The sequence below is a fragment of the Oculina patagonica genome, chromosome 13 (genome assembly GCF_052425735.1).
Source record: "Oculina patagonica isolate OP01 chromosome 13, crgOcupat, whole genome shotgun sequence".
Classification (NCBI taxonomy): domain Eukaryota; kingdom Metazoa; phylum Cnidaria; class Anthozoa; order Scleractinia; family Oculinidae; genus Oculina; species Oculina patagonica.
Window position 1 is genome coordinate 6,192,724 of NC_135770.1, and position 16,150 is coordinate 6,208,873.

At 36.7% G+C, this 16,150-nt stretch overlaps 1 protein-coding gene across 2 annotated transcripts; it reads right to left on the reverse strand.

The window, feature by feature from the left end:
* Positions 1–5,107: 5,107 nt before the first annotated feature.
* LOC144635014 (uncharacterized) lies at positions 5,108–12,661 on the reverse strand. Of its 2 annotated transcripts, none has more exons than XM_078494081.1 (7): positions 12,548–12,661; positions 12,410–12,471; positions 10,777–10,872; positions 9,813–10,193; positions 8,556–8,775; positions 7,462–7,778; positions 5,108–6,864 (listed from the first exon to the last, which is right to left on the reverse strand). In XM_078494081.1, exons 3-7 carry the CDS (start codon positions 10,829–10,831, stop codon positions 6,695–6,697), a joined length of 1,143 nt encoding a protein of 380 aa, XP_078350207.1. In that variant the 5' UTR covers positions 10,832–10,872; positions 12,410–12,471; positions 12,548–12,661; the 3' UTR covers positions 5,108–6,694. The 2 variants fall into 2 exon arrangements, with proteins under 2 accessions (XP_078350207.1, XP_078350208.1); XM_078494082.1 differs by having other exon boundaries at positions 12,410–12,468; positions 12,548–12,596.
* Between the last annotated feature and the right edge of the window lie 3,489 nt (positions 12,662–16,150).

Here is a 16,150-nt window from a genome sequence, read left to right on the forward strand (position 1 = left end):
AGCCCGTTTGACTGCGGAAATGAAAATGGACTGCAATTTGAAAACGTTAGCCAACGTTTTCGTTGAAGTTGTTTCCGCGCGCCTCCAAAAAAAATCGATATTTATAGCCAAAGTTTGATCTCTATCCCCAAATAAATGTTATATCTTCCGTTAAATGTTTAAAGACAATGTTTTTCATGGGTAAAGTTGCCTCAGTACCACTTATTTCTGATCAGTTTAGACCAAAAAACTGCGAAATCCCCTTCATTGAACCCTAAATCGAAATTATTGATGAATACACACACGTATAGACAATACACACGCGTAAAATAACAAATAGGCCGAAAAATCCAATATATATAACAAACTACTTTTTAGAATAAACAAATTACTTACAAACAAACACAGTTTTCACTCTGTCAATTATAATTACTTAGAAGAACGAGCAGATGACTCAGTTCTTTTTTGCGACTCTGTATGAAATTTTACGAACTTTTCTTATCGTACTACTAAAATTTCCAGTTTCTGTCTCCTGAATAGAGTACATGAAAATACAGGATTGGATTCTCAGGCATTTTCTACTTAACAGAACTATATACGGTTATCGCAGCTCACAAATTAATTAATCAAACCTTAAACAAAAAAGATTGAATTCAACATGGAAAGATCCCAGTGAGTACTCAATTCTGTCTTTATCTAACAATTGGCAAAATGAAATGCTTCAAGCCTTAACTTTATCAGTTTTTGACTGGCTTCACTTGGTTGAGTGCTACTCAACCAAAACTTACTGCAGTTAAGCTTTGTTTTCTCAGAATACAGTAGTTAAACGCAGCTGGCCGTCTTTCCATACCAAATACTGCGATGAATTCCTGCAAATTCGATGTATTTAGTAAGACTTAATTTCAAGGATTTATAAAATCATTCCAGAGTATTATTCTTTTATTTGAGACATGATCGGGATTGGTAAAACATTAAAACGTTCATTTTTATACCCTTTTCATGTTGACGCTTCAAAGAGGAATGGCTATGTGCAAAATGTTGCTTTTATGTCTCTAAATCCTAACTTTCAAGCGATTGTATTTTCTGTAAAAGAATTCGTAGGACTTACCAAAGTTTGAAAGTGCTTCGCTTGAAATTCTGCTCCAGAAACTCAGCGCAGTTAACTGGTACTGAAAAGAAAAAACAATTGGACTCAAAATCCTGTGTGAAAACTTACAGTAAAGGCGTGTCCAAATATGATCTTACCTGACCGAGATTTACTCCGAAATGAAGCAAGTTCCTCGAGTCAACTTCTTAAGTAGGGAACGCGGCACACTTGAAAGAAAACAAAGCAATAATAAAATTACTAATTTATCATCCAAAACAATGCTAAACGGATGAACGTCATTACATACTTGATAGTATATGAGTAAATAAAGTCATCAAGGTTTTTCAAGGAAAAACCTCTTCCGCCTGTTATAATTAATTAGATGCAAAATTCCGATGGAAAAAATGTGTACAATATCTTCCAGTTGTTAGCTATTGTTTACAAGTATATAAATTAGCACACCTTGCAATAAATACAATATTTCATGTAGTATATCAAACACAAGAGAAAGTGTTTCATGTAATATTTCAAAACCGAGAAGAGAGCTGAAAAAAGTACACGCAGCGGAGTATTTTTGACGAAATTTGAAGTGTTTGGATAGACGATAAAACACTTTCTCAAGTGTTTGATATATCTTCACAATCAAAACAAAAACAACGGAGTAAACTGAGAAATAAAATCGTAAAAATCTATGCTTGAAGACCGGGTATCAAAACTTCCTTCACGGTTATGATTTTCTTTGATGAACTATTAATAAGTTTGCCAGAGAAGGTGGAATGCAAACTATTTTATGTGAGATTCCATCCGATATTCCTAGAAACGTTGCCTATAAACATGTTTTTAGTTACGGGTGTCTCTTGATGAACTTTTGCACGTTTTGATGCATTTTGATGAAATCGAGACATTTAATTTTCTCCGAGAAAAAAGAATTTTCTGCATTACCTTGGCCTGTGGAAGTAAATCTTTTGTATCTAGAGGATAATACATGGTTGCGCGGAGATTTTCAAAATATTCAGTTGTCTGAAAAGCGTACTAATGTTTCCGAACATTTTCTCAATTTTCGAAGATTTCCGAAGATTACCAAAGATTGCCGAGGAAGATCCGAAGATGTTTCGACTCAATATCGATAATCTTTGGCTCATTGAGCATTGAAACGTGGCAAACTATGCGAGCTTAATTATTGGTCAAAAATGATATCTACATGTGTGGATACGATTTTTATCCACACGTCCATGTGTGATACATTTTTAATCGATTTGCTACCACGCTCTATTCAATACCACTGCAGTTCATATAACAAATTGCCTTGTACAGTGGAACTTTGACATAATGATCCTCGATATAACGATATCCCCGATATAACGATGAATATTCTTCGTCCCGGCAAAATTTTAAATATTTTTTCTCCCTTGTACTGTAAAATATGGAATCTAGGCATTAACACAAACAATTCAACGTCGACTTGTAGTGAGAGTGGATGTTCTCACCAAATTGGCTTTAAAATGGCTTCAAATATCACAGACAGTGAGAGACACAACTCAAATGTAAGATAAGGCATTATTATTTGGAATCTTTACAAAGAGCCGCAATGTAGGACATGTTTTTCATTCCCTTAGATTCTTTTATAAAATTCAGATTCAGACGGCTCTCATAAAGCCTCTGCTGCCTGTGAAAACACAGCATTCAATGTACGGTTGTACTATGGAGTCCAAGACCGAATTGAAAACATCCCAGTTGAGATTCCATATCTCTAAGTTTTACATGGGTAGTCCTGTGAAGAACAAAGAGACCTTTCAATAATAATGTTGTTGCTTCTTTTTAGGTTTTGGAAGCTGTTTCGGGGGCTCGTCAGTACGGTGTAGCAAATCTACTAACGCCGGTTTAGAGAGCCAACGCAAATAAATTCTGTAAATTGCACATTGACCCATACACTATATCACGTTTCGTACTATGATCTTCAAAGCAGATACAATTTTCCTGAAAAAGCTGGGGGGGGAATGGCGTCACTTTATTCGGGCGCGAAAATTAAGTCAAGTACTGGTCGATTTTTGCATAGCTATTACAAAAACAGCAACAACAGTGGGGCTCAGAATGGGGATGCTTCACAAAAATATGTCAGCCCCATGTACTCGTGGAGTGTCAAGCTAACAAAACCTACAGCCCAGGGGGGGGGGGGGGGGAGGCACACGCCGGGAGGAGAGGAGGGAGTTAGGCCTCCCCTTTGTGACGATAGCGAGCATTCCTGGGTAGAGAAGAGGGAGTTGGGCGTCCTCTCTGACTGGAGGGAGTTGAGCATGCAGGGGAGTACAGAAGTACAGAATGCAGGAGGGTTGAGCATCAACCAATGTCCAGTTTGTGGGGGAAAAGTTGAGATATGACAAGAGGAGCACTTCAACGCTATTCCTGACTGTATTGAGAAGGTCTCAACTAAATCAGATTTATATCTGCTACTACAATTAGGAAAATACATTGAAATTGAGCGATCAAAACGCCTCCTTGTTTATCGAATGAATCGCAGGGACTACAGTTTGTGTAGAATTTGTTTGGAATGGATAAATGCCAACACACAGTAAGGTACTCGGGCGAGCGGAGTGAGTCTCGGATTTTTTGTTGGTGGCGGGTCTACACGAGAACGTGCTTAGGAAAGTGTATATTACAACTCATATGAATAAAGGCCATCCGACCCGAAGCGTATTGTTTTCTTCAGATAATAAACAATTATTTCATAATCGTGCGTAGAATATGAGATGGTAGATAGGTAACTGTAGAGAAAAAAATATATAAAAAAACAATTTAAGTCAGCGGGGTTTGTCTGGGAATGTATCCTGAAATAGACAGTAACTACCTTATTATAGGAAATTAACGCTTCATGAAATTAACGCGAATTTCAATTCAAAAATTCGCGTTAATTTAAGTCGCGTTAATTTTTGTTAACGTTAATTTCCGCGCCGTTAAGTGGAGCGTTAATTTCCATGACCTTTATTTCCATTATTTTGGCCCCAATTTCTCGATACAGTCCAGACGTTCTTGACTCCCGGGAAAAGGCATTATTTCATTAGGGAAAAAATCTACCGGTATCACTAAAACTGTGAAGAACGCTCAAGGCGGTCAGATAACCCCTACGCTTAGGATTAAACGCCTAGTATAGAAATAAACTTGTTCCTGTTGTCTCAACGTGTCTTTTCTTGGTGTTCGTCGCATTAATTTCCTTCATTTTGAAATGTTACCCCCTCTTTCGCGTTAATTTCCTTTATTGGGATGTAATTTTTCCTTCAATTCGCGTTAATTTAAGTCGCGTTAATTTCAAATACCTTAATTTACACAAGCGTTAATTTCCTATAATAAGGTAACTCGAAAATAAAATATGGAAAGCTGTAAGTTTCTGTCGAGTATTTTGACGATACCGCTCGAATTCCATGAATGGTAGTTGAATGCCTAGCAAAGTAAAGCTCATTGAGTCGGGTAGTTTTTTAAAGGAATACCTGTCATCTATAAGCCTATAAGTGTACAGACGCACAGATGACGTCACGGGGTGGTGTGACTTAGTCCAAATCAGAGTTGTCGGCAAAGTTTTTCAAACTCGTGAGGCCACAACAAAGCAAAAAGGTTCAGCTTAATTACAAATGTACAGTGGGAAATAATGCGCCAAGCATCATTCACCTTTCGAAGCATTTTACTGGGCTTAAAAGAACCAAATAGATTCGCGGATTTCCAATAAAACATGCTGCTTGCTTATAAGGTAAACCCTCGATCCAAGTGGCCCAACTTTGCTGGAGCTTAACCCGGTTTCTGTAGCATTTAGCGGCCAGGAATATTACTGGTCCCCCCTGAATGGGATGCTAGTCCATCGCAGGGTTACCCCCAGCAGTAAATTTGCCAGTACCCATTCATAACCAATAACGTATGTTGCACTCTGTATTACGGACCCTTCGCCGGACTCCGGAATATGGTTAGAGAAGCAGGTTTTTATACGCTGCCCATTGCTGGATAATGTTATCAACATTCACTATGTAATTATACATCTACGACAGACACAGTTCATAGTATCCAAGGATACAGGTCATTTTATTGCTGTGCAAGTTACATGGAAAATTGTACATCAATGGGTGGAGAATGGAAACTGGATCGTCCTTTAAACCACAGGCTGAATGACAGAACAAGAATGATTTTCAAGAAGTTTAGATATTTCCGAAATCTTGTTCTTAATTCCCTTGCTTCTAGTATAACCATTTCTCACCCCTATATCGAAACGTATCTCGATTATTTTTAAATTCCTTAGTTTTTGTTTTGCACTCTACAGTATATATTGTACAAGTTCAATCAATTGGGATAAATATACCAATGTCATGTTGGTATATTTATCCCAACTGATTGAACTTCGGTTTTTCTCAGCAGGCCTAAATTCCAGCCCTTAGTTAAAGGCTCCAATAGTCTAGTAAGCATATTCAAAACTATATGATTATGCTTACTAGACTAATGGAGCCTTTAAAGCACCTGCTATGATTAAAAAAATTCACGCAAAAGCTGAAGCCTCCATACTTGTTAAGCCATACAATAGGCCCTATGCATAACTCTGTTCTGTTAGCTTGTGCACTTCTTACTAATTTCATCACACATTTACCAGAAATAGTAAACGTGTGATCAAGTAAGTAAGGAGTGCGTATTTTGGTCCATTGTAGGTTACATGTAAATCTTAATAGCAGTTTAAAGGTTTCAAACCTTCAAACTGCTATTAAGCTTTACAGAAAGCCTTGCCATTCAGCATACGAAAAATCCAGGAACACTTTTTATAACTAACAATTTAACGTCATGTGACAGAGTTATTTAATAACTCTGTAACATGACGTTAAATTGTTAGTTAAAACGTTTTAAAATCTACTTGGGATTCTTGTGCAAACTCGTTAACGTGCAGAAGTGATAATAAGAAAAAAACCCTGAAGGGCTGTATTATTGTACTGCGCACAATGGAATTCTGTTTGAAAAACAGAATAGGAAAAATAAGAAAGTCACTGAGATTTTTTCTATCTTACGGATAAAAGAGGGCTCTAAATAAGTTCATTCACTATCAGTGTAAAATCTCAATTGGACAGGATGAAACCCTGATACGTAAACCAGGTTTAAGCAGTGCCTTGTGAAAGCACTGCTAAAACTTGGTTTACAAATCAGGGTTTCAGGGTATCAGACCTTGGATAAAACTATTCAGATTTTAAAAACAAACAGCTAGCCATAAAAGTAATACTCAAAAACTTGAAGTAATTGATTACAAAATGACATTTGAAAATGTTTGCCAGTTGTTAACTTAGCAAGTAAGCTATTTTCAAAAAGACTTTTCGCTCTTACAGTTAAAAATTCGTGTAAGAACGAAAAGTGCCCTGAAAACAGAAAAGTCAATTAGTTTCCGGAATGCTTATACTTGAACTACTGAAGATAGAAAGTTATTCTCTACTTTTTTCAGGTATTAGTAATAAGTCTCAACAGCTTAACATGATGATTTGCTAAGCCGCATCATACGCACTTTTGAAAAAGTGATAACTGACGTTTTATGGCCTGAAAGTCTACAAAGTTTGCTCCACATGCGTCAATGTTAAATACAGCTCCTTCATTTGACCAGGTCTTCCAGTCTGGTTCTTAGGTGACCACATTCAGATCTCTGTCTTGTCTGCGCTTGTTGCGATTGCGCACGACAAGGAAGACGGTTGCGCAGACAATGACGGCCACGACGACAACACCGCTGACCGCGACAATGATGGCCAAGTTGGTTGAGAAAGACTGGGGCTCATCCTGTTTCTCCGATTCAACTGAAAAAGAAAAGATATTAATTTTTAGTATAATTTCCAAGGTGTTTCGCTATTGTAAACCATCATCTGTCTGATTATCATGTTTCACAGCCTTTTTTCATTTTCTTTTTATCTTCCTCGTTGAAAGCGGGAAAAGAATGCGAGAGAACTGGAAGCCAGCAAAAAGGGGAGGCACGAGGGGGTCGGTGGTGTTAAGCGAGAAAACGAGGTTGATAAAAACCTCGCTCGCGCGCTCTCCCTCGCTTGCGTTGAAATTAGTAAGGCCGTGAACAGTCTTAACAAAAGAGTGAACGACTCAATCATATCATAAAATATATTCATAATGTAGCACAAATAACTGCGTTTAAATTGTTTTGTCTGGAAAGAAGTATTTATCTTTTCAGTCATAAATTGAGTAGGAAGAGCTCTTGTATGACGCCTCGATTCATTTGCATTGTTGTAAAAAAAGACGGTTTATTTGTTCAAGTATATATGGAAAATCTGTAGTTGAAGTTATACTACCCATTTCTATGCACGTCAGTGATATGCACGTTTGACTAGAGGCTAAACTGCCCTGGAGGAAAAAAACTTCATTTTAAGATAACGAATTCTACGTACCTTCTTCTTTCTCGGTGTCGTCAACAAAGGTATAAGGGCCTGCTCGCACATTAACCTCCTCTACAAAATTATTCACCGAACGCCTTTTCCTCTTTGCGGGGCACGCGGCAGGATCAGCAGGGCATTCGCAATCAGAATCCGCGGAGGCCAAGTCCGCCAGACAGACTCTGAGAGTACAGTGGAAGTAAACCGTATCGCCTGCCGCAGCCCCAAAGTACCTGAACGAGTTGATCGAAAAGGTTTCTGTTAAGCTGTCAGCGGCGCAACTGTACGCCAGTGTGTTTGTGTTGTCCTCACTGACAGCAGCACTACCGCAACTGAAATGGGACAAAAACAAAAAAGTTATTTGCTGTTTTGGTTCAAAACAAGCCTTCTTTAGAGGGTCTGAATTGGGGTTCTGGAATCTCAGTTATCAATTTAATGTTCTGCGATTTCTCAGCTATCAGTGAATTTTGCAGATCCTAGATCTCAGCTGTCAGTTATTAAAGATTTTTGTCCGTGTGTGAGATATATGTAAAGAAAATAGTAAAAAAGCTAAAGACGGACAAATTTTGACGTTAAAACATTACAAATTTGCCAAAATTTACAACATTTACTAAAATGTCACTCTAATAGTTATATCTCTGATTCTACTTATATGACTTATTCTACTTATTTGACATTGTCTGGACTGTAAATTTCTACCAGCTTCTCCCGGTAGGCGTGATGGCCTCTTTTACCGTTTAACATTTATTCATATTTTCTGTTGTGCTCCACTGTCACTCCAACATTCTATCATCCAATATACAGCGCATCGTATTCAATCGGTTTAAATGATGAAGGTCAAAGACCGAAACTTTTTTAGCAACTTTTTAATGTTTCAACATCGTCTACTTCTATTAACTTCTAAAAACGGTCTTCGGCGAGTGTAAAATGTCTCTCAAATAAACTTAGGGAATAAATATAATCGGGGAATAAACATTGTTATTATCGAATTAACGTTTTTAGTGACTTTATGGTTCAGGGTATATAATCACTTATAAAAAAAAGTATGAGCGTGTCACTTAACTTTACCGTTTATATATCGAGATCAACCTAATAATGCAATTCCTTACCCGTCTGTTATGAGAGTAACTCTGTTATCAGTTGACGACGGCTCACTGTTCGATGACGCCCAGCAGCTTACAGGGAAAAGGTCAAGGTTGGGTGCAGAACTTTGAGTCTCGACCGCGGCTGTGAAATACAACGTTACATCCAGCGGCATTGGGTTGGATGGAGCAACGACAGAGGAATCGCTTGTAGAAACATCAAGTGTCAAGGTAAACAATGCGTTACCTAGGCAATAAAGGAAAGAAAAGTAAAATTAGCCAGGTATAGAAAGCTGTTAATTCCGCAGAAAAAAATGCAATCAAAAACACTTTCTTAGGTACCTGAAAAACCCTATTATATCTTTCAAGGCTCGGCCGAATGCACGAATTACCTGGTAATTGGGGATTGAAGTGCTTTGCTCCCATTTTTTTTATATTAAATTTGTTTGAGATGACAAAAGTAAAAGGTTAATATAATGTGTAACAGACGACATTATTTGAAAAGAAACAGTCGCTTTATCTGGTTTAACTTTTTGAACAACTGGGCCCTGAACTGTGATAATATTTTGGTCTCTACCTCTATGAAGAGATAAAACTTTACCAATGATCAAGATTGCATGTGAAGATTGAAAATTGAAGGTGTTTATAACAGCATCGCTGATAAGTTTTTAATTTCTCCTGGCATCATCATGACCTTGTTAAGAGGACAGGTGGAGAGAATAACGAACACGATCAACTAGCTGTAGGATGATATCTTTGATGCATCACCAACTTCTTAGAGCTTTGATTCAAAGAAATCTGCATGTATGAAAATATGTAAAAGGAATTGATATTTTGAGTTTGGGACAAAAGCCAGATTCGTCTCTCACAGTTTATGGCTGAAAACGACTTTCAACTGAGAACAGAGGAAATGTACGCCTCTGCTAGGTATGGAAAAAGATAATAAATTTAGAGTACAAATGATGGTTATGACAATGTTTATCCTTGATTGGCGATGTCACAAAAATTGTTAAATTGACGAAAAAATAGTGCTAAGATTCATTACTGGGTTATATATTAACAGACGAAGTGTTTTTATTTCTTTTTTTTTCATTGACTTTGGATAGTTATTAAGTCGATCGTCATCTGATAAGAACTTTGAGTTTGGAGTTAATCGAACCATGCAATTTTCATTCCCCTTGAAGCTCAAGGTTCGATAATTCGAGATTTCACTGTACACGGTTAATTGCAGTGAAAGGAACACTTTTTTAATTGGAAACCATAACTGTTGCACGCTATACGTACCTGTGTCGTTGTTGCCTCGGTTCACTATCGGAATAAAGTTTGCCTCGACGTTGCCTTCATTGTCATAATCACATGACACATAGTACAGGTGGTCATATGCACGCAACTGGCCTGCACCACCCGGGTCACCCTTTGTAACGCTGACTTCAAGAACGTATTTGACGCTGTCAGCTAACTGTTGTTGTTCCAAAGCACAGTCAGGTAGGTGCAAACCGCTGTAGGTTACTGTCGAAGCGTCGGTAAATGTTGGTTCACATGCCGCCTCGCCTTTTAATTGCCAATCCGATGCTACCCACTCGTCAAGATCATCCACGTCGGTGATGGTAATATCAACCGTGTGATCGTTGTTACAAGTGACAGCGCCCGCAGGATCCCCCTGACCTGAGATAAAGAAAAATGTAATGTTAACACTCAACACTGCCTCCAAATAACGAAAACGGCTCTGGTTCGGTACAATAATACCAATTTTTTTTTAAACGACAAAGAAAAACTGCTGCTTTTTTCATTAAGTGACTATAGTAGCTCTATTTTTTTTTACTTGATATCAAAGTTAAATCATACAACAATCAATGTATAAAGACTTTGACACGAATTATTCACTGAACTTGGTATGTCATTTGCCGTACATGTCTTAAATGATTTGATTGATTCAGTCGAGAGCATAACAGTTACATACATGCTGTTTGTGTGTAGAAAAACGTTTAAGTAACGTTTAATTTAATGGGGACTCTCCTCGAAAAGCCTGGTAGGGTTTGCTGAGAGTTCCTCTCCTAAGTCTACTTAATGAAATATTGTAGCTTAGAACTTAGAATGTAATAGGACAAGTAAGATTGATTGATTGATATAAGAATAAATGTTAAAGTTCACTGAAATTGCTTGGAGTTCTTCTCATCGTTATTTATACCTTGTTTACCTTATACCTTATTTATGTCACTCGTTAAGATAAAAAGAAGCCTTCAATTACCTCTCACAAGCTGGACGGCAATTGCAAGTGTCATAAACAGAATGAGCTTCGTCATGTTGAACTGTAAAATTCCACCGACTCTTTAAAGCTTGGTTTCTGTTAAAACAAAATAACAAATATTCGACAAACAGCTAAATAACTCAAGAGTAAAGCTGGCTTATTAACAAGGATTGTTGTTATTATTTGCATATTTGATCCCAGAAGTTTTTTATGTCTTCCACTGTTCAATGTAGAAAAAGAAAAAGAGAAAAGAAAAAATCTTTGGAAGCAGAAGAATGTTATTTGCGATAAAGTCCCCCTTTAATCACTCCGTAATTAAGTTTCAACTCAAAACTAGAAAAAAAAAGAGCCATTTAAAACAAAAGTTTCAATGTTTCAAAACAAGAGAACATTAAATACAGGCTAGTATTTTTGGTAAGTATCACAGTTTGGTTTTGCTAAGTTGCGCCGTTCTGGAAAAATGGATCATTGATTTCTTGAACATTCTGGTATTCGATCATTGACCAGCTATCCCTATGACCAGAGAGCAAACAATAGCAAAAATTCCTTCAGCACACCGAAACCCCAAAATCCAAAGTATGCGTATTAAAATGTTTTAAAACATTAGAATTTCAAAATGTCAAAACGCTTAGACCATTTGGATCTTCTTTTCTCGCGTACATTTTTTACACTCAGCCATGCGTGAGGCCATGTTTGGTATGCGAACATGCGATAACAGGCGTATTTTCTTGCTGGGTGAGAAGAAATAAAAAGCTAACACACCCAAACGTAAAATAACATATCACAGAGACGTCATCCAATAACAAAAACGTCTTTTAAGGTTAAAGAAATTGCTCGCAAGCAGTCCGGCACAGTTTTCACTTTAGTTCACTGTAAATTAATTCCTGACTAGATTTAGCAGATGACTTAGTTTATAATGTTTTGCTACCGTGGATGAAAGTTTTCGAGGTTTTTATCATCGTAATACAAAAATGTTTAGATTCTAGGTCTCATGAATACAATCCATGAACAAATAGGACTGGATATTTCAAGCATTTTCTAGCAGAAGTTAACTTAACTAAATGCGCTCAATTATACGGCTATCGCATTTCTCAAATTTATCAGTCAAACTTTAAATGCAAAGATTTAACAGAGAAAGATCCCAATAAATATTCAAGCCTGCCTCTTTTAATTTTAACAATCCGCAAAATAAAATACTCCAAGACTAAACTTCATGGGTATTCGACTGGATTCGCTTGGTTGAATGCCACTCCCTTGAAGCTTGAAGAACCGAATTTGCAGCAGTTCGGTTTTGTTTTGCTCAAAATACGAAAAAATGATTAAACGAAGCTCATCTACGTTCTATACCAAATACCGCAATGAAACCCTGAGCGAGAACGACGTATTAAGAGAGATTTATAAGATCATTCCAGAAAATTATTCTATGACTTGAGACGCAATCGGGATTAATAAAACAGTGAAACGTTAATTTTTCTACCCTTTTCTTGTTGACGCTCCAAAGAGGCATTTGCAATGTGAAAAGTAATGTTTTTCTGTGTTGTAATCTTAACTTTTTAGAAACAGATTTGCGATTGCACTTTCTGAGAAAGAATTTGAGACACGATTATCATGCTAACTTAACTATACAACTTACCAAAGTTTGAATGTACTTCGCTCAAGATTCTGCTCCAGAAACTCAGCACAGTCAACAGGCTACTAAAAAGAAAAAAAATTGGAGTCCAAATCATGAAGGAAAACTTACTGTAAAAAGGGCATCCAAAAATGTACTTACCTCTCCGAGATTTGCTGCGGAATGAAGCAAGTTCTTCGAGCCAACTTCTTATAAGTAGGGGACGCGGCAGGATTGAAAGAAAACAAAGGAATAATACAATTAATAATTTATCATTCAAAACAATGCCAAACTAGAACGTCATTACATACTTACTAACGTGGGAGTAAATAATGTCATTGTGTATGGGAATTCATCCAAAGATTCTAGAAACTGGCTACAGACATGTTTATAGTTACGGGTGCCTTTCGATAAAATGTTTCCTTTTTATGCATTTTTTGATGAAATTATACTTATTTACTTGAACGTTTTTCGTCTCAAGAACAACCAAACAAGCAATTTGTGTGGCACTCTGAATTACTCATAAGAGCTGTTTAACTTTGCACCAGGCACAGTTTAACTTTGCACCAGGCACAGTTGACGCAAAAATTCAATTTAAGGTGAAAAGGTTGCTACCTGGTGTGCACGCTAATGAAAAATTGCTCATTTTATTTTAACTCGAAACTAAAAGCTGCGTGTTTTTTAACATTTGTTTTAATTCCAGACAGTTTGTATGGAACAATTTTTTGAGACCTATGCAATAGGAATGTTTAACCAAGTAAGACATTAGTCCTCACTAATCACTAAACAGTGATTTTCACTGGTTGTTTAAATTAAAATTAAGAAAGTACTGATGCATCCACAGAAAAGAGTCTTTATACAAATAGAATGTTGCGTGTTTCAAGCCGTTTCTATTTATAATAAATAAAAACAGGTTGACAAGCACACATTCCGACCGCTATTCGTCATTGACCCCTGCCAACCTTCTCTTAATGGAAATGCAAAGGAATAGCTGATTCTAGATATATAATTTGCTCCTGATGGGGTTTTTGAAGAAATATTTAAAAAATGAAGTGCAGTAGATATGATATATTTACTGCGTTCTTTTATGAAGGAACTGCAATTGAAAAGGAATTTGAAACTCGATTGAAAATTCGTGTTGACTTGCTCTCGCTGGTTATAGCCATTGGCGACAACGACGATTTTTCTGGTTTAGAGTTTAACAAATAATTAATGTGTAAGGTTGTAAGGCTTAAAATTACTTTACATTCCGGTTAATGGCACTTGAATAAATCCACTATCTTCGTTTTAAGTATGTCGGATTATTATTAGCAGAGCTTAGTGGTATGCATGCATAAAACTTGCTCCAGGCAACACCGCATTCCGACACTGGAGTGAAAAATGATTGTCCATTAAAATTCTGCCCACCAAACTTAAGTCTACGAAAAAAATTTACTCGTTGTCCTTTTCCTAAACCTGGGACAAACAATTCCTAACAGGTAATACACAATGAGTAAAAAAATTTACGACCATTGATTATGAAATGTCTTCGTGTATGCAAATTAAAAAAAGGTTTAGTAACCGATTACGCAAGGGGTTTGGTAGTTGAGCACTTGTTTCAAATTAATTTACCGGTTAAACAACAAGAGTATCACACTTTGTTTACCAACAGTTATTTTTTACGCGTTTGGTAAAATGTTGGAACAGCAAGAGAAATCGAGTAAATATTATAAACTGCGCTTTCCAAAATAGCCTTCGGGGGTTAAATTTTTGGCAGTTGATTAATACATAATAACAAACATTTGAAGTATTTTGTTTTCGAGATAAAAAAAACTATTTGATGCCCCATCGAAAATAAAACGGAATTACGATTTCTCTTGACAACAGTAAGAATTCAAATAATTTCTTTCGAAGAAATGTTGGATCTTGCTTAAATTACATTATGAATCAGAAAATCATGAACACTAAAATTCATCTTGGATATGTAAATATATGTAGAAACCTATCGAACGACAGCTCTAACAGCAGGAAATATAGGTAAACTAATGGAGAGCAATGGATGGAGCAACGTTCTCTTTCCCCGCTTTTTTCTCTTTTAAAGTGTAAAGGTACACGTTTTTCATATTCCCACTGTAAATCAGCCTAGAGAACACTGAGAGAACCTCGAAAAAGTAAAAGAAAATAATAATAAAAATTGTGTACGCCATGCATGGAATGTAGCTTTTCAACAGATGTGCGTTTGTTTTCAAACAAAAGTATTTTAATTGACTTATGTAGAATGAAAACGCTAGCTATTTCAAAATAATTGCGGTCTTTCGGGTCATGTTTAGAGTGTGTATTTAGTTGTTTCCTAGGTTATTACACAACCTTAAACATTCTAGAAGAAATAAACCGTAAGCAAAAAGATAAACAAAGATGCGTCAATGTTGGATAACACGTGTCCATTTAGCTATTCGCACCGTACTTAAGGCTATGACCGTTTTTTTTTACTATTTATCAAATTATTTTCCAATGGCCATTTTTTAAGATTATTACATTCTTTAGCTTTTTGTGTCATAGTTTGAAGATATTTTCGTTTGCCTTAGGTACAAAACAACCGAATGAATTAGATAAGAGTTCTACAAGTAGGCCCTTTGCTATCTACAGATTAATGACAATACTGAATCGATCAGTAAAAACATATCAAGTCAGTACAGCTAACAAAACCAACGATTCTTTAATCAGCGCTAGCCTTATTCGAATTTCATGATCTTTGTATAATTAGTCTCTTCCAAACATGCCTAAAGCCTTTAAGACGCAACAGCCCGTTTGACTGATAAGCCCGTGTCCCCCAAAGCTAAAAGATAGTGACAAACTCGTAAAAAATAGTACCACATGAAAGAACTGCTCAAAACTTTCAGCCGTAGCTTAATTTTTATATTTCTATCCGCAAATTAAAGTTATATCTTTCTTTTGATGTTCAAAGATAATGTTTTTCATGGATAAGTTGCCAACCACTAATTTTAGAACCGCTGAGACCAAAAATCTGCAAAATCCCCGTGTCGTAGCCTCTTTAAGTCTCTTTAGTACTGTTTATTATATATATATGCTATACGAGGTGGTTTTAAATTTGAAGTATGTGGATGAAACCCCGACGTGTGACCATTCAAATGAAAGCTATTGAGCAGCACTAGTACTGTTTAACAAGCTGTACAAGGTGGTTCTTACTTCTGAGTCTGTTGATGAAACCCACCATTCAAATGAAAGCTACTGAGCAGTACGTTTTGTAGTACTGTTTATCATGCAGTACAAGGTAGTTCTAACTTCTAAGTCTGTGGATGAAGAGCACTGCATGATTCGGCATCTAAAAACGGCTCAGTGACGGACAATACTAGGTTGTAATGGCAAAGCTTTAAGTTATCTCAGCTAAGTTAAAAACGGGAAGCTCAACTTTTCAGAAGGATTAGTATTTGTCTTCTGAATGCTACGCAAAACGCGTATAACTGGAGAGCAACGAAATTCTTTCAGGCAGTTTAAATTAAAGTTCTGCGACCAAACCAAACCGAATTAAAATTAAAACATACATTAGTGTTGCTAGCTTGACACGAAATATTTGCACACAAATTGTATCTCGCGGCATTCTCGCCCAACCGTGCATGCGAAACAGTAGCCTGATCGACCCCGACTGTGTATGTGCGTAAGAGTTTAAAAAGGATCCCTTAGCGACCTGCTGAGAGCCAGTTTTATGATAAACCGAGCGTCACGCTTAAAATCTAAAACGCATTCGGAATTTCTATTCCGAATGCG

Bases quoted from the DNA above. Each gene is read 5' to 3' on its own strand.
- LOC144635014 (XM_078494081.1), bottom strand. From the start codon at position 10,831: ATGACGAAGCTCATTCTGTTTATGACACTTGCAATTGCCGTCCAGCTT. The intron at 10,194-10,776 runs GTAATTGAAGGC...TCTTTATCTCAG, and splicing joins TGCCGTCCAGCTTGTGAGAG to GTCAGGGGGATCCTGCGGGC. The intron at 8,776-9,812 runs GTACGTATAGCG...TTTATTGCCTAG, and splicing joins CCGAGGCAACAACGACACAG to GTAACGCATTGTTTACCTTG.